Source organism: Pseudorasbora parva, chromosome 19, assembly GCF_024679245.1.
Source record: "Pseudorasbora parva isolate DD20220531a chromosome 19, ASM2467924v1, whole genome shotgun sequence".
NCBI lineage: Eukaryota > Metazoa > Chordata > Actinopteri > Cypriniformes > Gobionidae > Pseudorasbora > Pseudorasbora parva.
The window spans coordinates 43911589-43939039 of record NC_090190.1 but is presented as its reverse complement, the minus strand read 5'-3'; the positions used below and the strand labels follow the sequence as shown (position 1 = coordinate 43939039).

Below are 27451 nucleotides of genomic sequence, written 5' to 3'. Positions count from 1 at the left end.
ATATTGCCAAGGGTATTCTGATGGTGGTTTGGAAAGTGAGAAATGCATTGATGAACTTTAAAGACCCTTTAAAGACTTCTAACTGTGTAGAGTATGCAAATGAGTTCCACAGGGGAAAGAATGGTGGGCCACACTGTGTGCCCTCTCTGATGCCAGCAGCCAATAGCAACACTGGAATGGAGAAGCGCCAAATTGCAATCTCCTCCTATACGGAAAAGGATAAAGGTACCCTTTCAAAAGACACTCCTTGTTCTGAGTCTGTCTGCCGAGGATTAGACTGTGAAAGAGCAACCAGGTCCTGAGTCTCCTCCACGCAAGAGACAAACAGTTCACCAAGTTCTGAGTCTGTCCGTTGAGGATTAGACTGTGACAGAGCAACCAAGTTCTGAGCCTCTGGTTTAACCAGAGAGACAACACAAGATCCGAGGATCTGAATCTACAGCTTGTGAGGCAGCAACAGATACGACAACATTCTGAGCCTCCAGCCTGTGAGGAAAGAGACATTAACCAACACTACGTTCAGAGTTTTAGTCGAGCGAGACGACTACAGCACGTCCCGAGTCTCCATGCTAAAGAGACCAGAGCAGATTGACCAACTTCTGAGTGTCTGGTCCAAAGAGGCAGAAGACACACAGAGACATTTGCAACAAGGTTAAGCTCAGGAGAGCAAACCTTCACTTCAAGGTTCCTTCGTCTGCGTATTCCAGATTAAGGACCTTCTGCACCTTCTTCAGGGCCTCATCTGCGTGTTCCAGATTTTAGGACCCTTTGGTGCCCCAGGAGATCAGCATCCCACAGATCTTCGTGTTCAAGGCTGTTGAAACGGATTCCAGCTCCTTTCTTCACTGCACTGTCTCCCAGCAAAACCATTGGAAGAAGTCATCACCATCGGACTGCTTACTCAACCACGTGGAACGTAAATATCACTTAACCAAACCTCTTTCTAGAGACCTTGGCATTGTTGTATATTATTAGTATATGATTTTCTAATTTACATTAGAGGTAATATAACTGATGCTAGTTAATAACAAATAATCTTTCATTTATTTGTTTGATACATAATAAGGTTCTTCACCTTAATTTCAGAGAAACAACAGTTTATCTTTCCATAAGATAACATAACTCTTCTATAGCCACACTTAACTTACTCACATGTATTTTATGCATTTTACGCACTTTATTCCTTTATCATTCATTGTATTCATTAAGAAGTTGTGTTGATTGTTCTGTTTATCTTTTGTTAATAAAATCTATTTTATTACAATTGTGTCTTCCTTGTGCTGATAAGGCAGAAAAGGCTCTACAAGTTAGAAATCTCACCAATCTTTCAGATAAATCAGCTGACCAACTCTCCCCCCTTTACATTCATTATAAATGACTGGGCAGCCTCCTGTGCGGAGTGTTCTCATACAGCCAAGGTAAAAGGCCTTGACTAGTGTCCCAAACTAAGAGGGGGGAAGGTGGTCATCTGATGTACTCATAACCACACCTTAAGTGACGTGTGATCCAAAATTCACAACGTCAGCGGTGAAGTGAGTACCAATCACTCTCTTACTTAGTGTCCTTGGGTGGACAAAAGTAAAAATCACTACAGAACTTAAATATAAAACACAGACCTGACAATCTAAGCTGTGTGTGTATTGCTAATCTGAGATAAAATGACTTGTGCAGTAGTATGTTGGTCTTATCACCCATCTCTAATGTATAATAAAACCGTTACAGTTGACCCTGTTCTCATACCGATAGCAAACAGCTCGATCCCAGCGTCTCTGAGTCTCTGCGCAGGAGAAAGAACATCGTCTTCTGATTTGCCGTCTGTGATCAGAATCACAATTTTAGGAACGTCAGGTCTGGATCCAGATTCAGGTTTAAAGCTGTTCTCCAAAATATACGTCAACGCAAGACCTGGAAAAACACACACGAACACACAGATCCATTAAAAGTGTGTGCTGTATGTGTGTGTGTGTGTGTGTGTGTGTGTGTGTGTGTGTGTGTGTGTGTGTGTGTGTGTGTGTGTGTGTGTATGTGTGTGAGTGTGCGTGTGCGTGTGTGTGTGTGTGTGTGTGTGTGTGTGTGCGCGTGTGTGAGTGAGTGAGTGATTTAGTGAGAGAGAGAGAGAGAGAGAGAGAGAGTAAGAAACAGTGAGTGAGTTTAAGAGTGAGTTTAAGAGAGAGTGAGAGAGTGTAAGAGAGAGAGAGTGTGTGTGTGTGTGTGTGTGTGTGTGTGTGTGTGTGTGTGTGTGTGTGTGTGCGTGTACCTGTGAGTGTGTTTCCTCCTTTATAAGGCAGATTCAGCACGGCATAGATCACAGCCTCTTTAGTGCTGTGAGTGTTCAGATGCCACTCGATCCGTGGATCCCCACTGTACTGCACCAACCCTGAACACACACACACGCATGCACGCACACGCACACGCGCACACGCACACATGCACACGCACACGCGCACACGCGCACGCGCACACACACACACACACACACACACACACACACACACACACACACACACACACACTATTAACCCACACTTCACAAACGCACTCCAAATAAAAACACAAGACTGTAGACGCACCAACACGAGTGTGTTCAGAACCAACTACGAAAGCCTGGACGAGACTTTCAAGAAAGTTCTTCAGAGTTTTGAAATTAAACCGGCCGATACTCCATGATCCATCCACCAGAAACACGATATCTGCGAGAGCTGGAGTTTTACATGTGAAGACATCCTCTATAGAGAGAGACAGACAGATTATATTAATTTAGATTTTATTCACAACTTGGTGTTTCCACTCGGCATTTTTATGCACTATCCCAAAACGTGCCCAGAAATGTGTTGATGTGTGGCTGCTTGCTGGTTACAAATACAGAGATAAAAATCCTGATTTGGAGAAAGCAGGCTGAGGTGGACCTAAGTGGACCAGGGGAAAGGATGGTGGGCCAGGTCTGTGGAGAGGGAGAGGATCAGGAGACAGAGGCAGAACAAGTGACCAGAGTGAAGATGATGACCAAAGTAAAGATGTTGTGGTGGCCATGATGGCTGCGATGCACAGAGCTCTGCGGCCGTCGGAGTTTGGATTGCATAGCCCCCCACAAAAAATGTTTAGGTGACGCATCCTTCTCCGCTTTTTATATTTAGTGTCCCCAACTAAGCAAGCCAAAAACCAAAGGCAACAGAGGCATCGTGAACTCAACCTTCTCATGTACATGCATGTGACTTTTGTCGGAAGCGTTAGTCCACAGTTTCAAAAGTTAAAAATATTTGTATTTTTCTTACACTTATCGTTTCATTTACAAAGGCATTGATTCGTCCATTTGGGTCGTACGTCATTATTGCTGTAGATCATATTATAGTAGTGAGACTGCTCTCATTAGAGTTACAAATGATTTACTCTTATCATCTGATCGTGGTTGTATCTCTCTATTAGTGTTACTCGATCTTAATGCTGCATTCGATACTATCGACCACAATATTATTCTCAATAGACTCGAGTTATGTTGGCGTTAGTGGAACTGCTTTGGCATGGTTTAAATCGTACTTATCTGACCATTATCAGTTTGTAGCAGTAAATGAAGAGATCACACCGATCACAAGTTCAGTATGGGGTACCGCAAGGCTCAGTGTTAGGACCGCTGCTCTTCACCCTGTATCTGCTCCACTGGGAGATATCATTAGGAAACATGGCGTTAGTTTTCATTGTTATGCTGACGATACTCAGCTCTATATTTCCTCACGCCCTGCCGAAACGTCTCAGGTTACGTATGTAACCCTAGTTCCCTGAGGGAACGAGACGCTGCGTCGAAACGCTGTGAGAACGCCTCTGCGTTAATGCGTCGTGAAGCGCCTGTAGAACCATTCCATCGGAAAAAAGATCGATCGTCGGCGTGATGACGTCATCGACCGGAAGCTATAAAGCGTCCGTGAAAACAAACAGGAACTAACTTCTGATAAAGCCTGAAGTAAGTGATCACGGACACGCCGGGAGTATGGCAGAGCGACGCAGCGTCTCGTTCCCTCAGGGAACTAGGGTTACATACGTAACCTGAGACGTTCCCTTTCGGGGAACTCGAGCTGCGTCGAAGCGCTGTGAGAACGCTTATTCCCACATCGCCATAGGACCAAGTGTCTCGTATGTGTGAAGCCGAAGCGCACACGGTTACGAGAGAACCTGTGCCCCTACTGTAGATGTCAGGTCTAGTTCGTAGAACCTGACGAAGGTAGACGGAGACGACCATCCGGCCGCGTTGCAGATATCGTGGAGGGAAGCCCCCGACAAAAGTGCTTTTGAAGCAGCCATACCCCTGGTTGAGTGCGCCCGGACAGCCAGTGGAGACGGCTGCCCGGCCGCTTCATAAGCAAGTGAGATGGCCTCGACCACCCACTTGCTCATCCTCTGCTTGGATACTGGAGCCCCCTTCTTAGGGGGTCCGAAACAGACAAATAATTGCTCAGATTTTCTCCACAGGGCAGCTCTGTGGACATATGTATCCAGTGCCCTCACAGGACACAGCAGATTTAACTTTTCCTGGTCTGACGTCTTAAACGGAGGAGGACAGAAGGCTTGTAGAGTGATGGGGCCCCGTGGGCTCGTAGGAACCTTGGGGACATAACCCGGCCCGGGATGTAGAAATGCTTTCACCATCCCCGGCGCAAACTCTAAACATGAGGGCCCTACCGACAGGGACTGAATATCTCCTATTCTTTTAAGAGAAGAAATGGCCAACAAGAAGATGGTTTTCAGAGTGAGGAACTTATCTGAAACCTCCTCCAGAGGTTCGAACGGTGGTCTGGACAAGCCCCTCAGAACAATGGCCAAGTCCCATGCTGGGACCCTCGAGTGCATAGCCGGCCTCAACCTTAAAGTGCCACGAAGGAAGCGTGCAATTAGAGGGTGTCTTCCCAAAGACACTCCACCGAAAGGGACGTGGAAGGCACCCAAGGCCACCACGTACACCTTTATTGTGGAGGGGGTCAACCCTGCCGAGAACCTTGCCTGCAAGAACTCCAGCACTGTACCAACCGGGCAGTTAACTGGGTCCCACTGGCGTTCTCTGCACCATGCTGAGAAAAGTCTACATTTCAAAGCGTACAGCTTCCTTGTGGATGGAGCTCTGGAGTGTAGGATGGTCTCTACGACCTCGGCCGAGAGACCCTCCTCTATGAGCCTAGCCCCCTCAGAGGCCAGGCCCACAGTTTCCACATCTCCGGGCGTGGGTGCAGGAATCTCCCGCCCGCCTGAGAGAGTAGATCCCTCCTGGTCGGAATCTCCATCGGAGAGCCTTCCAGGAGAGATATCAGGTCCGAAAACCATACTCGGGTCGGCCAGTTCGGAGCCACTAGAAGTACCTGGGCCCCGTCCCGGCGTACCCTCTCCAGAACTCCTGGAAGCAAGACAATCGGGGGGAAGGCGTACAGAGGCAGCCTCGGCCACTCCTGTACCATGGCATCCAGCCCCAGCGGGGCCGGATGGGTCAGAGAAAACCACTGAGGGCAGTGGGAATTCTCCGCTGAAGCAAATAGATCTATTTCTGCTTTCCCATAAACCTTCCAAAGGAGCTCCACCACCTCTGGGTGGAGTCTCCATTCCCCGGGCCTCGGCCCCTGTCTCGACAGGCTGTCTGCTTCCTGATTCAGGGCCCCCGGGATATATACTGCCCTGATTGACAGCAATTTCCCTTGGGCCCACAGGAGGATCCGATGTGCCAGTTTGTCCAATGGACGAGACCTCAGACCCCCCTGGTGATTTATATAGGCGACCACGGACGTGTTGTCTGTCCTGACTAGTACGTGGTGGCCCCTGAGGTCGGGCAGGAACTGTTTCAATGCAAGAAACACTGCGAGCATCTCTAGCCGATTTATGTGCCAGTGCCGCTGATGTTCCTGCCATAGACCCTGGGATGAGCGACCACTCATGGTCGCCCCCCAGCCCGTGAGAGAGGCATCTGTCGTTAGCGTTACGCGACGAACATGAGCCCCCAACACGGGACCCTGAGATAAAAACCCCAGGTTTTTCCACATGACCAGAGCACGTAGGCATCGCCGCGTGACTTTGATCGTGCGGAGCGGATTTCCCCTCGGGGAGAACCCTTTCGTTTTGAGCCACCACTGCAGTGGCCTCATGTACAGTAGGCCAAAAGGTATCACGTTGGACGCTGCTGCCATGAGACCTAACAGTTTCTGGAACTGTTTCACAGTGACGGCTCGGCCTAGCTTCTGCTCTTTGACGGCTGCCAGGATCGATGCTATGCGTGTTGGCGATAATTGCGCCCGCATAATTACCGAGTCCCAGTTCACACCTAGAAAAGTGGTTCTCTGAGCCGGAGAAAGCACACTCTTCTTGGCGTTCAGCCTCAACCCCAGCTTCGACATATGGGCGAGAACAGCATCTCGATGCTGAACCGCCATCTGCTCTGTATTCGCTAGAATCAGCCAGTCGTCGATATAGTTCAAAATGCGGATGCCCTGCAGACGCAGCGGCGCCAGAGCTGCATCCACACACTTGGTGAACGTGCGGGGTGACAGTGCTAGACCGAAGGGAAGTACACGATATTGGTATGCCTCTCCCCCGAAGGCAAACCTCAGGAACTTCCTGTGATGTGGAAGGATGGAGACATGAAAATACGCATCTTTGAGGTCTATGGTGACAAACCAATCCTCCGATTTGACCTGCGCTACAATCTGTCTGAGTGTAAGCATCTTGAATTTGAGCTTGGCCACCGAGCGATTCAATAGCCGCAGATCTATTATCGGGCGTAAGCCCCCATCCTTCTTCGGCACGATGAAGTAACGGCTGTAAAAGCCAGACTCCCTGCTGGGAGGGGGAACCCTCTCTATAGCCCCTTTTTGCAGGAGTGTCTCTACTTCCTGTGCCATTACCAGAGCCTGCTCCGGGCCCACCTCTGTAGGTAGGACACCGCAGAAAGGAGGTGGCCGACTTCTGAATTGAATGGCGTACCCCTTTTCTATTATCTGCAGGACCCAATGAGATATATTTGATAGACGTTTCCACTCGTCTAGAAAATCTACTAAGGGAACCAGCCTCTCGAGGCTGGCCTCTGGTGTATTTTGAGCAACAAGCACAGTGCCCTGAAGCGGCGGACCGGCAGGGAACGACTGACTTGACTGCTCGGGGGCCCCCCGAAGGGGGTGCGGACCACCCTCGGGTGGCCCGCGGAGACCGACTGCGCCCCGGCATTGCGGCGGGGTTGGCAGCGCGGCCCCCCGAGGGTGCCGTAGGGAAACGGGTACCGTTGGCAGGGGTAAACACCGCTTCCCTACGGGAGGAACCACCCTCAGCGTCCTGACGCTTCTGGTGTCAGGAACGCTTCGACGAGGCCTTCTTGGCGATCAGGACTGTCCGCAGATCAGCCCTGCCCCTCGAAGGCCTCGTCTGAGAGCGCCGCCCCTCGTCCCCACGCTGAGGGGGAGCTCGGGCAGCGACGCTCTGCTTTTGTTGAGCCCTGTGTGAGGAGCTCGTACTCGGTTTGGGCTGCTTGGTGGTATCAGCAGCAGCCCCAGGGACCTGGACCCGGAGAAGGAGGAACTACTTGAGCGCCGCAGCTTGCTTTTTTGACTCCTGGAACCTCTCGGTGACAGTGTGGACTGCGTCACCGAAGAGGCCTCCAGGAGAAAACGGCGCATCAAGCAGAAAGGCTTTCTCCCTCTCCTTGATGTCTGTGGGGTTCAACCATAAATGTCTCTCCGTGGCCACCAATGCTGCCATGGAGCGGCCAACACATCTGGCCGTCTCCTTGGTGGCCCGGAGAGCTAAATCAGCTGACGTTCTCAATTCAGCGACAATATCTCCCCCCACAGCATCACTACTATCCAGATCCCTCAGCAGGTCAGCCTGGTATGCCTGCACGATAGCCATCGTGTGCAGGCATGCAGCCGCCTGACCCGCTGCCGAGTACGCTTTACCCACCAGCGCCGACGTTGTCTTTAAAGGTCTGGTGGGTAAAGTCGGGGCCTTAAGGGACGATGCCGATGAAGGCGAGAGATGGCTCGCGAGCGTCTCTTCAACCTTTGGCATCGCCCCATAACCATACTGTCTCAGCCCGCTGATGTTACGGTAGACCGAAGTCTGCGGGCTGAACACACGATATGATGCCGGTCTCCTCCACGATCTTGCCACCTCGGTGTGCAAGTCGTGGAAGAACGGCAGGCCCCGCCGCTGAGGTTCTGAAGCGCGAGATGGCAGGAAGCGTTCGTCTAGCTTGCTATGACGTTTTCTCCCTGCCTCAGATCTTTCAGTGGGCCAGTCGATGTTTAATCTGGCCACTGCTTGCGTCAAAACCTCAACTAGCTCCTCACTAGCAGGGGACTGAAGTGGCGAGTCTTCAGTGTCGATGCTTTCAACGTCCACCTCCTCAGAGCTGGACAGATGAAGCACCGGCGACTCTCTCGGGGGGGAAGAAACCGCCATGCGTGCTTCCATGCCCCGAGAAGAGCCGCTGGATGGAGCAGGTGAGGGCAGAGATAAGGCAGCGCCCGTCTCTAACCCCTCTGCAACATCCAATTGTGATCCCCACGACTGCAGCCTTCGCTCCGCCTCGGCGGCAGCGGGACCAGAGCCGCGGGGAACACGAGCCGAGGCACCCTCCTCGAAGAGTGCCCGGCAGGAGCGCAGCGTTCTTAATGGCAATCGCTCACAGTGCTCGCAAGCAGCCCCCTCGAGGGCTGCCTGGGCATGCTGCGCTCCCAAGCAGGCTACACAAAGAGAGTGTGTATCCCCGCTCGTGATGTAGCGTGGGCAGGGATGAACACACCTCTTGAAATTGCTGCTTTCACTCGCCATATTCTATCTATTTTCTTTTCTCTTTGTTTGTTAATAATGAAATATTTAACAAAAAGGTGGAAAAACTCTGATATAGACAGACAAAAACACCAAATAGACAGACAGGTTCACACAGATCGCTTGCTGAAGGCTCAGAAGCTAGTTCCTGTTTGTTTTCACGGACGCTTTATAGCTTCCGGTCGATGACGTCATCACGCCGACGATCGATCTTTTTTCCGATGGAATGGTTCTACAGGCGCTTCACGACGCATTAACGCAGAGGCGTTCTCACAGCGTTTCGACGCAGCTCGAGTTCCCCGAAAGGGAACTTATCAATTCACAAGTTTAACGGAATGCAGAGCTGATATAAAAAATTGGATGAATAGTAATTTCCTGCAACCTAATTCTACTGTGAGAAGAGTATTGAAAAAGTGCCCTTTGTTTTGTTTTTGTTTTTTTTAAAAAAAAAAAAAAAAAAAAGAAAAGAAAAAGTGCCCTTTGTAAAATGATTGTAAAAAAAAAAAAAAAAAAAAAAACTATAAGTTAACAGCAACCGAGATCCCAGAACCCACCGCTGATCTCTTTGCTGATCTCAGAGATGCGCTCGCAGATGCTCCAGGAAGCTTTCTGAACCAGTGAAGCTTTCAGCACAGTTGTATCAGAAAAAGGTTCATTACTCGAAGCTTTTCAAGTCAGAGCTCAACGAGGCCCTCGGCTGGTGAAAGTGAGGAGGGAAAGCGCTGTGTCGCAAAATGTTTTGCAACCGACGCATTATCTAGAAGCAAAAAGTGAATTAATGGATTGATTAATAAATTAATCAATATATTATATATGACATTATATGACACAATCTGTTCCATTGCATGCTCCTAGTAACTTAAACCAATAAAGATATGATTTTGTATTGTGAATGTGAACATTTTTCCTGTTTGTAAACAAATAAAACTCACGAATAAAGGAAGTATGCTAAATAAATGCATGCACAGAAGGAAAAACACACACACTTTCACATGATTATAGAAGGATAAGCCTATACTTGTCTCTAATGTATGAAGTCATAGGCTAGTTCGGATTAAATAAATAAATAGATAAATATATGCGGCAGAACAAAAGCCAAATAAATGATCAACTTTATTGGGCAAAATCAAATGAAAGTGTTCCCACATTTCAGAACGCCCTCTCTTTGCAACAGGGTCCATAACAAACTCGCGCAATGCAAAAAACCTGCTCAATGCAACGCAACACACCTCACAGGCACGCCCTGTGTCGCGCATTTTTAAACCTTTCTGAATCAGTCACGTGGGTGTTTGTGAAACGAAGCTTCAGACGTCATTGGTCACGTGGTTTTGATAGAACGAATCAAGCATCGATACAAAGCTTCACAGAAAATAGTTTCATTTTTTTGACACACGCTTCGGAGCTTTGGTGTCACTGTTAACATCACTAGGAACTAGCAGGATCATACCGGGACCACTTGAGTGCACTTTGTGCTATTTTTCAGAACGGGCGGTCAATAGAATGTTTTGTGGAGGAATTTCTGGCTATCTGCCATCTCACTCACTTGGATGAATCCTCTCTGATAGACTGTTTCTGGAGCGGGTTGGACAATGACATCGCCCAGCTGATGCCATGGGAAACCATCGGATGGACCCTGGCCCAGTACATCGAGCAGGCTTTGCAGCTGTGTGGGTCGTCTTTTACTGTGCGCAAGGCAGAGGAGGATCCACCCTTAAAACATTGTTTTGAGCATAGCTCACCACAGCCCGCAGCACCAGTCAGCGACACGTTGGCCATGGTGGCCATCCGGGAGTGGAGAGGATTGGTGTCCAGTGTGGACGATCCACCGCTGACTTCAGCGCGAGTAGCTGGCATCCCGAGGCCTTACTCAAGCCCGCCGCTTGCTACGCACTCAAGCCCGCCGGCTCCGGTGTCCTCTAGCTCTTTAGTCGCAGTGCCGCTTGACTCTGAGGTAGACTTTTTGATTATTGGTCTACCTGTAATGGCTACAGCCATTTTGTGTGATTGGGCTGCACACACTTCACCTATTTCCCCAGATGCAGCGGTGGCAGGTATTTCTGAACTCTCTTCGGTCCCAGATGTTTCTGCTGTGAGCACTATTTTGGAAAGTCATGTGATCTCTGATGCCTCTCTTATGGCCACTGACCTTGTTGCTGAACTCTCCCCGTTCCTTGGTGCCTCGGTTTTGTATGCTGACAATGTTTTGGAATTCTCTGAGTTCCCAGTTGCCTCTGTTTCGGTAACGGGTACCGTTTCGGAACTTTCTGTGCTACCTGACAGCTCTGTGTCCCCTGATGGCTCCATTTTGACTAATGAGGCTGTTTTTGAACTTTCTGTGCCCCCTGACTTTAGTATATGTCTAGCTGCAACCATAGAGACCACTTATGAACTCCTTGTCCGTTTAGAGAGGACTACCCCTCCTGAATATTCTGCCAGCTCTGTCATGACTAAGGAGAAGGATTTTGAATTCCCCACCTGTCTCTCTTTGGCCTTAGGTGCCAATTCTAACCTGTCTGTTCCTTCTGTTATAGTTTTGCCAGTCTTTTTAGATCTGCCGTGGACGCCTCCCTGGCCGCCTGCTCCTCCCTGGCCCCCTGCTCTGCCTGCGCCTCCTTGGCCGCCTGCGCCTTCCTGGCCGCCTGCTCTGCCTGCGCCTCCCTGGCCGCCTGCGCCTCCCTGGCCGCCTGCGCCTCCCTGGCCGCCTGACCAGCTTGTTCCACCTTGGTCCCTTGTCACGCCTGCTCCATTTCAGTCTACAGGTCCTCTTCCTCTCCACGGTCCTGGCCCTCCATCCCTCCCCCTGTTCTGCCGCCGTTCCACCTTCCATCTGGACTTTTGTATAGTTTTCTTTGAGCATCTGGAAGCCGCTCGTAAGGGGAGGGCTCTGTCACATTCCCTGTGTGTTTTTGTGGACTTTTATGTTATTTCCTGTTGTGTGTTTAGTTTTGTAGTCCTTTGTAGTTTTTCATGCTGATTTAGTTCTTCAGGTGTTTTCTATCTGTTACGCCCCCTTGTTTCCTTGTTAAGCTTGTGTATTTATAGTACTTGTGCTTCACCCGTGGTTTATCAGTCGTTGTACGTATGTATTGTTGTGTTGCCATGAGCTCCTTGTTTATCTTTGTTTTCCTCAGTAAATGTTCCTGCACGTAGATCTGCTTCCTTGTCTGCTCATTCCACACTCATCGTTACAGTCCCATAGAGAAGTGAGGAGTTCACCACTTCTAGGAGATCTGCTTCTAAACAGTTAAACACACTTTTGAAGAAAGAAGTGCGGAGTGTGTCTAGGGCACAGGTTGATCTTTTAAGATGCTGTACTGTGTCTTCTAAAATTTTGCAGTCAATAGCTTCGAAATCTGACATTTTCCGAGGGTTTGGTATGATCTGACTGACCCCGGCGCAACTAGAGGATGTGCTGATCGCCTTTCTGATAATATTGATTTTCTCGGAGAAGTAGGAAGCAAACTCACTGCATTTACACATTTATGTTGATTTAACAGTTGGCCTCAGAGGGCAGCGAAGCATTCTGGGAATTGTTGCATTTCATCCCCAACTCTTAGACTAGAAGGCATCAAATAAAATAAAAAAATCACATTTCTACTACATTAATGACCCAGTTTAAATACAGATTCATCTTCCCAGCACTGAAGTACCCATTAAAGTTCAAAACCTAATTCAAACCACACTAATTCATATTTTTGTTCATGAATCATGTTGAAATGTATTTTAAGTTTAAAAAATGAAATACTATTAGTTGTATTTGAAAACCTACACAAGTGTTAATCTTTCAGTTTCATTACCATCTATACACAAGGGCAAAACATAGAAACAATTGTGTACTGTAATGTAAACAGGGGTCATGTAACATAAACTGCAGTGAATTCCAAAGGGTCAAGAAAGCTCATTTCGTTTTTTAAAGAAACTTTTCAAAAGATAACACTATATAATGCTCCTGTTAGTTTGTTGTTAGTAAATTTGAGACATGAATGAAGTGTTTTGGTAGTTTTAGAGCAGTTTGAATGTAAAATTTACTGCTGTGACAAGTTGAGAGTTAGTTATAAGAAATATGTGAAGAGTATTTAAAAAGTGCCCTTTGTAAAATTATTGTAAAAAAAAAAAAAAAAAAAAAAAAAGAAGTAATATAACAGCAACCGAGATCCCAGAACCCACCGCTGATCTCTTTGCTGATCTCAGAGATGCGCTCGCAGACGCTCCGGGTCACTCCCTTCACGATGGAGCTCAATGCGCTGAAGTTAGCCACGTTATACATGTGTGTGTCCTCCGGCGGGGAGGCAATGGCTCTCAGCTCGTTCTCATCGGCGCTCTTTATCCCTGCACACATTCATACAAACACATGGGGAACAGAGTATAGAGAGTATCATTAGAGATCAGCCCTGTCCAAATACCCATGGTTTATGCTTTGACTTGTCTACTTACATGACATATTTCTGGAGTTGAAAGTGTTCAAGTGGGCAAGAAGACTGCAAGTGTTTTAGGATTTAATTTACTCAATGGGACACACTTAAGCACTGTGTGATTGTAGTGCTTCATTTTCAAATATTTTACTGACTACATCAATCTCTGCCATCTCTGCACCAATAAAATAAAATACGCAGCACTTTACATTTTACAAATTAAATTATATATAAGTTTTCCTAGACACAGCGCATAATTGGGGCATGACAGCTCCAAAGCGGTATTAGAGATTTAGATTAAGAGTGCGGATTTAGTATCGATCACAATATTCTTCTGAATAGACTCGAGTTATGTTGGCATTAGTGGAACTGCTTTGGCATGGTTTAAATCGTACTTATCTGACCGTTATCAGTTTGTATCAGTAAATGAAGAGATGTCACACCGATCACAAGTTCAGTATGGGGTACCGCAAGGCTCAGTGTTAGGACCGCTGCTCTTCACCCTGTATCTGCTCCACTGGGAGATATCATTAGGAAACATGGCGTTAGCTTTCATTGTTATGCTGACGATACTCAGCTCTATATTTCCTCACGCCCTGACGAAACTTACCAATTCACAAGATGGACGGAATGCAGAGCTGATATTAAGCTATAGATATAGGCTTTCCTGTAGCTCAACCAGTAGAGCGTGGTGCTAGCAACACTAAGGTCATGGGTTCGATTCCCAGGGAAAGCAAGAATTGACTATAATGTAAAATGTGCACCTTGAATGCAATGTAAGTCGCTTAGGATAAAAGCGTCTGCCAAATGCGTAAATGTAAAAAATTGGATGACTAGTAATTTCCTGCAACTTAATTCGGATAAAACTGAATTTTTAATTATTGGACAGAAAAGCTCCACAAGTAGTAACCGAGAATACTGTCTAACACTTGATGACTGCTCTGTCAAGCCCTCGTCGTCAGTGAGGAACCTGGGTGTGCTCTTTGATACCAATCTTTCATTTGAAAGCCACGTTTCTAGCATCTGTAAAACCGCATTCTATCATCTTAAAAATATATCTAAATCACGGCACATGCTTTCAATGCCAAATGCTGAACAGTTAGTCGATGCGTTCATGAGCTCAAGGATAGATTATTGTAATGCTCTACTGGGTGGTTGCCCTGCTCGCTTAATAAACAAACTCCAGCTGGTCCATGATAGATAGATAGATAGATAGATAGATAGATAGATAGATAGATAGATAGATAGATAGATAGATAGATAGATAGATAGATAGATAGATAGATAGATAGATAGATAGATAGATAGACAGACAGACAGACAGACAGACAGACAGACAGACAGACAGGCAGGCAGGCAGATAGATTATTGGGTTAGGGTTAGCATAGTATATAATATCTCGACTATATTATAATTAGTCGAGAGACACAAAATAAAATAACCTGTGTGTTCACCCTAAAGAGCTTGGTAAACGGAAATTCTGTCTGATTATTGTGTTACATGAGTATGAGAACTTAAATATAAAACACACAGACCTGACAATCTAAGCTGTGTGTGTATTGCTAATCTGAGATAAAATGACTTGTGCAGTAGTATGTTGGTCTTATCACCCATCTCTAATGTATAATAAAACCGTTACAGTTGACCCTGTTCTCATACCGATAGCAAACAGCTCGATCCCAGCGTCTCTGAGTCTCTGCGCAGGAGAAAGAACATCATCCTGTGATTTGCCGTCCGTGATCAGAATCACAATTTTAGGAATGTCAGGTCTGGATCCAGATTCAGGTTTAAAGCTGTTCTCCAAAATATACGTCAACGCAAGACCTGGAAAAACACTCACGAACACACAGATGCATTAAAAGTGTGTGTGTATATGTATATGTGTGTTTGTGTGTGTGTGTGTGTGTGTGTGTGTGTGTGTGTGTGTGTGTGTGTGTGTGTGTGAGTGTGTGTGTGTGTGTGTGTGTGTACCTGTGAGTGTGTTTCCTCCTTTATAAGGCAGATTCCTCACAGCGTCGATCACAGACTCGTTAGTGCTGTGAGTGTTCAGATGCCACTCGATCCGTGGATCCCCACTGTACTGCACCAACCCTGAACACACACACACACACACACACACACACACACACACACACACACACACACAATTAACCCACACTTCAAAAACATTCCAAATAAAAACACAAGACTGTAGACGCACCAACACGTGTGTGTTCAGAACCAACTACGAAAGCCTGGACGAGACTTTCCAGAAAGTTCTTCAGAGTTTTGAAATTAACCCGGCCGACACTCGATGATCCATCCACCAGAATCACGATATCTGCGAGAGCTGGAGTTTTACATGTGAAGACATCCTCTATAGAGAGAGACAGACAGATTATATTAATTGAGATTTTATTCACAACTTGGTGTTTCCACTCGGCATTTATATGCAATATCCCAAAACGTGCCCAGAAATGTGTTGATGTAAACCTGGCTGCTTGCTGGTTACAAATACAGAGATAAAAATCCTGATTTGGAGAAAGCAGGCTGAGGCGGACCTAAGTGGACCACGGGAAAGGATGGTGGGCCAGGTCTGTGGAGAGGGAGAGGATCAGGAGACAGAGGCAGAGCAAGTGACCAGAGTGAAGATGATGACCAAAGTAAAGCAGGCAGTGCTGGCGGCCCCAGATGACCACCACAGGTGAGCAGATAGGACTGGATAACTCCACAGCGGAGCAAAAGACCACCATAGCACTGCAACCAGGACTGAAGATCCGTATGGAGGTCATCACACAATGGAGCAGAATCTACTGAGGCATAGTAGAAGGCCAGCACGGTGGAGCAGGCGAGACTGGAGAAATTAAAATGGCCTCTCTGGCTGAGACAAAACAGGCTGGATGTTCAGTAATGGCTTCTGTGGCCATGACTGGGCAAGCAGGAAACTTTGGGACAACCTCTGTGGTTGCATATGGACAGTCAGAGTTCACCAGGAGCGGGCACGTGGAGACTCGGAGCAAACTCGTGGGGAACTGGGGTGGCAGGATCGCTCCAAAAGTCTGTGTGCAAAACAAATATTTGTGCATGCCAGCAAACACGTGTACTTTGTGAGAGGATTTTTTCAACGGCTGAAGAAATTATATGTAAAAAAGAGAGAAGTTGGCTAAGTCCTTCAACAGCAGAGCACTTAATATTGTTTTAATAAAACTGTTATTTAACAAATGTGACAAATTGTGACGTTATTTATTTTGTTAATCTTCATTTTTCATGACCAAAAAATATTTACATTGAGGAGGCTACAGCTTACAAAACCAATATCATGCAGCTGTCAGACAGAAGGATCATTTTAAGGTTATTTCTGATCAACACATGCAAATGACCACTAGGTGCCGCCGTAGAGACGGGTGTCAGATTGTTTCGAAGCTTCCACAAAATATGGCACATTTGCTTTAACTGTTTGAGGTCTTCACGGCCTGCTCATCCCTACTTTCCAGGCTGTAATCTAAAGCGTTACAACAAACTAATTTAAAACTGGGAAACGCAGAGAGCATGAAAATGTAAGACACACAAAACATGGACTGACGAAGCACAGGACACAAGGGCTATATATACACACAGAGGACAACAAGCTTAACAAGGTAACAAGGTGATGAGACACACCTGGGGAGAATAATCAAGGACCAATGGACTACAAATCATGGCACAAGAAACACTTCAGGAACAAACACAAGGAATTTGTAACAATATAATACACAATCAAATCTGCTGTAGTTATCATTCATTTTGTGTAAAGAAATTTTACACAAGAAAAAAAATTGTAATTCTATCTTTAATTCTGGGATGAAAAATGCCAACAAGTGGCAGCTGCTTTCCTAGGCATAGTTGTGTTTGATTCTGAGACATTTGTGCACTAAGTCTAAAATAGTGGAACAAAAATCTCAATTCAAATGAATCAAACAGAAGACATCAGTGAAACTGAAAGCCTCTTGATCTACAAATGATTCTATGTGGATAGTAAGATATATTTGTAAAATTTCATGGATAATTGTGCATGCATTTGATAATACATTTCATCTTGTATAAAAGATCATTTTCTGCTTAACGTATTTGACCTACTTATATTTAGCAGACAAACGGGTGTACCTTGTGCATGCGCGATGAGGACGGATGTGAGCATCCGGAACAGCAGCGCTCGGACCCGCATCCTGTCCGCTGATAAACACACAACACACAGAAATCACACACTTCAGTAACTGTGATATCTTTTGGTAACTCCTAGTTAGCTGTTTGGGCTTAACACTTAGAAAATAAAGATATAATAAAGACATGACACACCACAAGTTATTCACTGTCTAACTGTTTTTTTTATTCTGTCATTTGAGGGTCACAACAAGGATACAAGTGTACAGGGCTCCACCTAGTCGTAAGTGCCAACATACATCACTGTAACTGTTTTACATCTACTCGTTCAGCAGACACATGAGAAACATCATCAGTATAGCACAATTCACATTCACACACAGCACAATTCATAAGCACACACAAGTCAGAACACACACATTTACTTGGCTACAATCTAAACACTTTCACTATGATTTACTCTTTTTTTTTGGTGAAACATTTTTACAATAATTTTTTTTTTATTACATTTAAAGCAGTGAAATCAATTACATACACCATAGAAACTGAGTAAATGGAAGTAAAAAATTAAGTAAATCTGAGTAACTGCATTTGGTACATTAAAAAAAAAAAGTAGAAAAAATTGTGGGAAAACTTAAAAAAACAATATTTATGAATAATATTAACTGTTTTTATTTATGAGAAATATTATCTATTATTGTATAACTTTAATATTAACTGTAAAATACTCGACACATCCACACTTATATATAACATTGACCTTTATTTTCGATGAGTATCATTACAGCAATACAGCATTAGGCCTACTGTTAATAAACATTTAAACTTATGTAACAAACGTTTTAGAAGTAAAAATTAAACATTTAAAAGTAATTCAAGTGTAATCAACCAGTCTGTTATCGATTTATAGCAAATTTCTCGAGCCTGAAATGACGCACGCTCTGCAGGTGGACTTTAAACTTCAGACCCGTCCTGATGCTTCGCTACATAAACAAGCAGTGCACAGTTTGAAGAACATTTTATCATTCAAATGATTTATATTCATTATCTTTAGGAATAAAGTAGTGTGTCTTGAGCAAGGCACCAGGCATTTCAAAGAGACGCCACAATAATAACATAATAATTTTAATAAAAGGATTTTATTAAGCACAGTAATGATTTTATAGATAAATAATAATAATAATAATAATAATAATAATAATAATAATAATAATAATAAATAAAACACACAAGCCTGAATTTCACAGAGGAAATGCACCAGTTCTGCGACGCTGAGAAGAAGGAACTGGGGGGGGGGGCATTGTTTTAATTAAGTAAATTTATTACAGTTTTTCAGTGTGTAATAAATATTAATAATCTTGATTTGAATTAAGTAATATTTGTGGTTCTTGAAACAGATCGATTTAATTCTACATTCAAATATTTGGATAAAGATTTCACAAATCTATTTAGTTTATTTAAAAAAATATTGGTTATTCAAATACTATTTTTTTGTGAAAAAAAACTTAAATATAACTGTAAATTTGAGAGAAAATTAACTGTCAATTCTTTGGGGTGTATGTTCAACTCAAAACATCAAATAAATTATATTTAGAGAAGTTAATAAAGTGAATGTTTACTGTGATATTTACTAAGCCACTGAATTATTTTTAGAGAATATCCTAATGGGGTCCTTCCATAGATATGTATTATTATATATATACTGTACAGCTTATTATATACTGTACAGCTACTTACAACCTAACCCGCACACTAACACTAATAGAAAACCTTCTCTATTCCAAAAATAAAACTTTATTATCTTCATATGTTTTATTGTTTTTACAAACTGCAAACAATGAATTATAAGTCTTGTAATTTTTACAAAAGAAAAATAAAATAATTAAATGATAATTAAAAATAGTGTGCAGATTTTCAATGTGGTTCAGTGTTGAAAATATTTCTACACTTCACTAATAAAACCAAGAGATACGTTTTCCTATTTTTTAAAGAAAACTTAAGCGGTTTTGAGGCTTGGTAAAATGAAGGACAAAGGATACCTATTTATGTTATCCCTCATGCATCCTTGTGGACATTTTTGTCTTTTTCAGTTTATTTATTTATTTTTTGACCATGTTGCCTGTGTTAATGTTTACTGCACACATTTTGGCACAGGTGTGTATTTTTACTGGAATACTACTATTTCACCTCCATTTCCTTTAATTAATAATTTTGCACTAGGTACACAAAATACTTCCTCTCAGCATCATTTGGACAAAAATGTCCCCATTGAAACCACAATTTTTAATATTGTCAGAGTGTGGTGAGAATGTTTGTAATAAAAAGATATATGATATCAACATCAAATTTGGAACTTGTTTAGATTTATTTTCTTTGATTTTCTAGCAATTTTAGAGATCATATCTAGATTTTATATACAAGAATGTTCATTAATAATTTTCATAAACTTTAACTTTTATAACTTTTTTTGGGGTTCACTTTATAACTTTTTTTGACTTTAACGGACAGATCTTCTTTAAACAGATTAAATATTGTGGTTTTTAGTGGGGACATTTTTTTCCAAATAATGCTGAGAGGAAGTATTTTGTGTACCTAGTGCACAATTATTATTTTTAAAGGAAATGGTGGTGAAAAAGTACAATTTCATGAGCCAAAATGTAGTTAGCATTAACACAGGCAAAATGATCAGAAAAACTAAACTCAAAGCACATGGCTGAAAATTAAGAGTTACTATTGAATTAAGTATTACCCTAGTGAAAAAAATATTATGCTTAAGCACAATATTCGTAGTATAACTAAATGTATTTGCGACACACTAATTATTTGTATACCAAAAGTCTGTTAAATTAGAACAACTCATTTTGTACTAAATGCATTTTAGTTGTACAGAAGCGGTGCTAAAGTTCAACTAAAGTAGTATTGAATACACTTGTTTGTGCTAAAGTGGAAATATTCCAAGTATACTTTACAAGTACAATTTAAATATACTCTTGTATAATGCAGAATTCACTCAGCATAAACTTGGTGACATTACAATTGTAATTAAATTACACTTTAAGAGTGTTGAATATATACACTGTAAAAAGTAATAAGTTGACTTTACTTAGAAAAGCTGTGGAAACTGATTGCCTCAAAATTTTCAAGCAAATTAGGTCATCATTTTTGACTTGATACTACTTACTACTACTTTGTAGAGTTAACTTGTGTATTTGCAGAGGTTACCACAAAACTTGAGTACAAGTAACTCATTTCAAAAGTTCAGCCAACTTACATATATAAGTTGGGGTTTGTAAGCAGAACTAAAACAAAATAGTTCTTTTAACTAGTTCTTTAATGTCTGCTTGTTCATTTTACTAGAAGAATGTGTGGAAATTGATTGCCTTAAAATTCTCAAGTAAGCTGAACTTAACACTCAGTTAAGTAAGCTTAATTGCATCAAGTTGGGCTTACTTAAACCATTCAAGTCGACATAATTCTATCTGTGAGCTGAGGAAGTGTACTCCCAGAATGCATTGCAGCATGAATAAATTAATCACAGGGCAATCGTAACTCTGTTTTATTATTTTTGGCTTTATTTTACCATTTTATTTGCTGTCTTTTGTCAGTACAACCCCAATAATGACAGCAAATGAACTTTTAATGGCCTTATTAAGTGTAAAAAAAAAAAAATGTTACCATTGTTGTGTTTTGCATGCTGAATGTTGAAGTCTGTGTGTGACTCAAGCATGGTCTATTGTTGGATATTGTCACAAATCTAGAGGCATTATATCAACACAATTAAAAATTTGTCAAAAGTGTTAACAATAAAATTTTAAAAGATCATTAATTAGTATTACATTTTTTACATTTTTTATCTATATGAGTAGATGTGTATATATATATATATATATATATATATATGTATGTGTGTGTGTGTGTATATATATATATGTGTATATATATATATATATATATATATATATATATATATATATATATATGTATATATATATATATATATATATATATATATATATACTTATTTCTTCCCTTCCTTTGAAATCAGATAACTGTGATTTCTTGTTGCATTGCTGCATCAATAGGAAGATATTTATAGTAATATAAATTAAGTTCCAAGTGCCCAACCAAAGGGAACACCGATCACCACAATGGTGAGAAATTTTAGGAAATCAACATACATTTATGAAGTCAGCTTATGTGTTGCTCTCCCAAAGTATTTAGTTGTATTTTCAATAACATTCAAGATGACTGGAAAATGAGTGAATACAACTAAGAAGAACGACGACTGCAGAAGTGGAGGAAATGAGTGAAAAGTCTATTAAGAATTGCCCCGCCTCAACCTTTTGCCCGCCCACCTGTTTTTTTTTTTTTTCCTTTGGCAAAATGGTACTCAAGCCAGTCAAGTAATGTTTACTTGGGTTTTCTAAGTAACAAAGGCATAGCATGCAAACAGTTCAGATTACTATATTGTCTTAAGTAAGTTCAAATTATTGACATTAAGTAGAGTTTACTAAAAAGTCTTAGTAAGAACAGCTGTTGGATTTAACAGTGTGAACATGCATTTAGTACAACACACTCAACATTCTTAAGTACAATGTACTAAACTTGCTTAGTTTAGCTATTGCATCCGCCTAAAAGTTCACAATACTCAGTATATTCAAGTTAAATCAACAAATTTTCCAAAATCAGTTAATTTTACAAGTTTTTCTTTAGTAGATTTGACAATTACTTTTTACAGTGTATATATATATAACATTAATATTATACTGATAACAAACTTTTAGTGATATTAAAACACACTGCAATGGCATTCCAAGTACACTTGAAGTGTGCTAACGGCATCATTATAGTGTACTTTAAATATGCTACAATAAAGTAATCTTTATAAATAATGGCACTGCTTATAAATATACCTTTTGCTGACGTTTTACAGACACTCCAGTAAACCAGTAAATCACATATCATCAAAATAACAGAATGGGTACAGATATATGTACATTTAATGTAGGAATTGCCAATCATTTTAATAATTTAATAATGCAACTCCATTAAAGTAGCATTAATGGGAAAAGTGTATTACAGTAGGTTCATTGGAGTGTATTAGGAATACACTAAAGTAATAAAACGTCTTCTTTTTCAAAAATGCTGTTTTCTTTATTTGTCATAATTAGCCTACATATATTAATGTTTGTAATTACTGCTTTATATGTATGAAAAGCTGTTTTCAAACCTTGCAAAATTGTGGAAAGTGCTAGATAAAAAAAACTGCATTAAACTATAGCCTACCTGATATTCAAAGTGTGGGCAAATTATTGATAAGGTTAAGGTCATAATTATAAACCTTACTTCATGATTATACTCAAAACACATTTCCTGTAGATCCTTTATCTAGGTCTATACTGTTTTATACTGAACAAGTAGAACTCTAATACAGTTCATTGATCAACAGGTCAACAGAGGAGTACTTCAATATTTAACAAATTCAATCGTTTTATTTGCAAATTGTTTATTGTTACATTTGCGCTGGCAAAAGTTTTCTAAATCCGGCCCTTACAGCCCCTGTTAGCAGAAACAAACTTGATGCTTCAGTTTATGCCTCACATTCCCTTTAGTTTGCAAAGCTCATCTAAAAATAATTTCCTCACTCTCAGATTTGAAATACCTTGTGTTTGGCAGCAATGAGTTTCTAGTTGTCTTTTCCGAGTTCAGTTGTTTAGCAAAAGTGAAGCAAAACCGATTGTTGGCGAGTGTGATGGCATTGGCTTCATCGAAACATAGATCAAGCATAAATGAACTTTGGGTTCATCCAGTGGTAGGACGTTGGGGCAGGCCAAATGGGTCAAGGTTTAGCTTCAGCAGTTACGCTGTTTTCAAGTCATGTCAGAAAGAATGTATTTGCACATAAACATAATTATGAGTTTTGGTAACTTTGGATTTTCTAAAGACTTTCTGAATTTGGCGCGTGACGGAGTCTGCTACAAACTATACTACAAACCCATAAATATATTTACTGACATATCGCTTGAGACTTACTGATAAAAATATTATAATTACACTTTATTTGGAGTTCTTCTTTATAGCACAATGGGCATTTCATAAAATTAAGACTAAAAAGTGTTTAATATCACTATTACTAAGGATAGTATGATCACTGTATAATTTAAATGCAAGATATTTTAAGTACACCTTGCAATAGTTCCACTTTAACACAATCAAACATACTTAAATACATCTTTAGTTGGACCTCAGCACTATTTCCTGATAACTAAAGTACATTAAGTAAAAAATTACTTCCAATTTAGTATACTAAAAGTACAATTGCAGGGTAATGGTATTAAGCACTTAAAAAATAAATGTATTTTCAGTATATTTAGCATGAAATAAATGCATTTCAAATAAATTGTAGTATATTTATTTTTCACTAGGGCACTGTTTGTGTTTTTGAGTGAAGGGAAACATCTGTTAATGTTTAATGATCAGTTCTGTTGGACTTTTGAGAGAGTTTTGATCATTAGCATTGTGCAAAAGAGCAGATCTGAATGTGGCTTCAAAATGCCATTCAAGTCTAAATTGAATGAATCTAGCATTTCTTGGAAAGACTGATGATGCGATTGTTTGGTTACGAGAGGTTCCTTGATTCATTGGTTAAGGATATAAAGACTCTGGAACAAGTGGGGATATTTGTTCCGGCTCTACAGCAGTATGTGAAAGGAACTGTAGTTTGTGTCTGTGCCGATAACCTTGGATTACACGGCCTTGCAGGCTTCCAAGAAAGCTTCATTGTTGACAACTTTTGCAGATTCTGCCTAATAAGTCATAAACAAATTGCCAGCACTGAGCCAGAGATTCTGGTGAAGAAACTTCCGTAGTTTGAATGGTGTGAAAAAGGAGTGTGCCCTGAGCAAGCACTTTTCATACGTTCACCCATCTACGGGATTTCCTGCCATTTACTCACCCTTAAAGGTTTTCCAAGCTGGTATAAATTAATTTGTTTTGTTGAAAATAAAAGAAGATATTTTGAAGAGTTTGTAACCAGGCTGATTTAGGCTACCATTGACTAAAACATTCATACCAGCTTGGAACAACTTAAGGTGAGTAAATTAGAATTTTTGGACCCACTTTATATTAGGTGGCCTTAACTACTATGTACTAACCTTTTAATTAATCATTTGATACAATGCACTTATTGTGTACATACATGTTTTTACATTGTACTTACATTTTACAAAATACCTGCATGTAATTACGTCTGTAATTAACTTCTGTAGTTACATTTATAATTACACAGTATGCACTTCCCTTACACCTAACCATACCCTTAAACTGACCCACACCACCACACCTGTCCCTAACCCTACCCTTAAACTGACCCACACCACCACACCTGTCCCTAACTCTACCCTTAAACTGACCCACACCACCACACCTGTCCCTAACCCTACCCTTAAACTGACCCACACCTGTCCCTAACCCTACCCTTAAACTGACCCACACCTGTCCCTAACCCTACCCTTAAACTGACCCACACCTGTCCCTAACCCTACCCTTAAACTGACCCACACCACCACACCTGTCCCTAACCCTACCCTTAAACTGACCCACACCACCACACCTGTCCCTAACCCTACCCTTAAACTGACCCACACCTCCACACCTGTCCCTAACTCTACCCTTAAACCAGACCCACACCACCACACCTGTCCCTAACTCTACCCTTAAACTGACCCACACCACCACACCTGTCCCTAACTCTACCCTTAACCCAGACCCAGCCCATCACCCCTGTCCCTAACTCTACCCTTAAACTGACCCAGCCCATTACACCTGTCCCTAACCCTACCCTTAACCCAGACCCACACCACCACACCTGTCCCTAACTCTACCCTTAACCCAGACCCAGCCCATCACACCTGTCCCTAAGCCTACCCTTAAACTGACCCACACCACCACACCTGTCCCTAACTCTACCCTTAACCCAGACCCAGCCCATCACACCTGTCCCTAAGCCTACCCTTAAACTGACCCACACCACCAAACCTGACCCTAACTTTACTCTTAAACTGACCCACACCACCACACCTGACCCTAACCCTACCCTTAAACTGACCCACACCACCACACCTGTCCCTAACTCTACCCTTAAACTGACCCACACCACCACACCTGTCCCTAACTCTACCCTTAAACTGACCCACACCACCACACCTGTCCCTAACTCTACCCTTAAACTGACCCACACCACCACACCTGTCCCTAACCCTACCCTTAAACTGACCCACACCACCACACCTGTCCCTAACGCTACCCTTAAACTGACCCACACCACCACACCTGACCCTACCTCTACCCTTAAACTGACCCACACCACCACACTTGTCCCTAACTCTACCCTTAAACTGACCCACACCACCACACCTGTCCCTAACCCTACCCTAAAACTGACCCAGCCCATCACACCTGTCCCTAACCCTACCCTAAAACTGACCCAGCCCATCACATCTGTCCCTAACTCTACCTTTATCTCACCTCAATATCAGTAAAAGTGTTTTGCAATACAATTTGAACACAGTAAGTACTTTGTACTTATTTTTTGATGTAAGTACATAGTACTTAAGGCCAACTAATATAAAGTTGGGCCAATTTTTTTTATTTTTCGGTGAACTATCCCTTTAATTTTAAAATCTGAGACATACAAATGGATTGTTGAACTGTAAATTATTGAACTATGTTTGGAAATGTTTTAAGACTGCTTTTTGACTGTTTCATGTCATTGTTATTTTTAGTTTTTTGGTTTTAAGTAAAGACACAGGACTCTTTTGTTTTGTTCAGCTTCAAAAGTTTTTTTTTTTGTTTGTTAAAAAAGACTTGTAGTTCCTTGTTGATGTGTTTCAATAAATTATATAATGTAAACATTTTTGTCTGAGTTTTATGGCCAAATATGTTTTTTTGGGAAATCTGTATTTTTCAAGAGACAGAAACACCGTAAAGCAGCAGGACCAGATTCAGTCTCTCCTTCCACCGTAAAATATTGTGCTGATCAGTTGTGTCAAGTGTTTACAGACATCTCACTGGAAATCTGCCATGTAATAGTTTGCTTCAAGACCTCCAACATTATCCCCATCTCTAAAAAAAACAGGTTCACAGGCTATAACCCCTAGAGGTCAAAGATCATGCCGCCTAAAAATTTTTTTTCTTATCAGAGCCAAAGAGACTCAAATAACTCTGTTGATTTTTATAATTTAGGCAAGTGTTATACATCATTATAATCTGCTAAACGTCTTTGTTTATTTGTTAACACTCACAATAAAACAAAATGCTGTGCTTTTTGCTAAATAAAGAAAACAAAAATGATGCGCAATCTGCAGCCTCTCTGTCTGTCACAAACGCCAGTGAAGATTCCACCGTCTGCCACCAGAGGTCGAACTCACCAGAGTACTAACCTACTTTTCAGACTCAATTTCCCATACACCCTCACTCTTGGACTGATTACTGCCCACCTGTTCCTCATCATCATGCCTACATAAACTTTGCTCTCACACACATTCATTGCGAAGTCTTATTTGCCCCGGTTACGTTTCTGAGCATTTCTTATTCCCTGTGTTTATTCCTGCCTGTGTTTGACTCTGCGTTGGATTACAAACGTTCAGATGCTATAAATACAGTAGTCAATTGTTTTGTGTACAATAGGCTACTTGTTGTAACCATTAAATGTATTTTGTTTCATATTTATGTTTAAATATTATAGCCTAATGTTATTTTTTTATTTTTGTATTAATTAATTAATTAATTTATTTCATGTTTGTTGATTATGAAAAGTGCACAGCATTAGTAAAAAAGGAAACATAAGATGTGCAATATATCAGAAGACATGGAGTGTGTCAGACAGGATTTTGACCACTTTATTAAGTTTTGTTTTGTAAAAAACCTTCCTTTAAAGTTCCATTTTGTTGTTAAAATCCAAAATATTTTACTTATAACATTCATAATCACAAATTAATTAGTTATTTGTATTTACTGAATACTGAATTGTGTTCAAGGTCACAATATTACTTTTTTCCATGATACTCTTTCAAAAACTTAAAAATGTTAATGTCAAATGTTTTGATAATTTAAAATATAATAGGCATTTG

At 41.8% G+C, this 27451-nt stretch overlaps 1 protein-coding gene across 1 annotated transcript in view; it reads right to left on the bottom strand.

The window, feature by feature from the left end:
* The window catches only part of LOC137047276 (collagen alpha-1(XIV) chain-like), a 28859-nt gene extending 5738 nt beyond the window's left edge, over positions 1–23121 (bottom strand). The window contains exons 1-9 of the mRNA XM_067424846.1: positions 22984–23121; positions 17325–17393; positions 15403–15558; positions 15174–15293; positions 14862–15026; positions 12958–13119; positions 2571–2726; positions 2258–2377; positions 1741–1905 (exon numbers count right to left, since the gene is read on the bottom strand). Coding sequence (XP_067280947.1) covers positions 1741–1905; positions 2258–2377; positions 2571–2726; positions 12958–13119; positions 14862–15026; positions 15174–15293; positions 15403–15558; positions 17325–17385 — 1105 coding nt within the window. The 5' untranslated portion in view covers positions 17386–17393; positions 22984–23121. The remainder of the gene's footprint in view (positions 1–1740; positions 1906–2257; positions 2378–2570; positions 2727–12957; positions 13120–14861; positions 15027–15173; positions 15294–15402; positions 15559–17324; positions 17394–22983) is intronic.
* Between the last annotated feature and the right edge of the window lie 4330 nt (positions 23122–27451).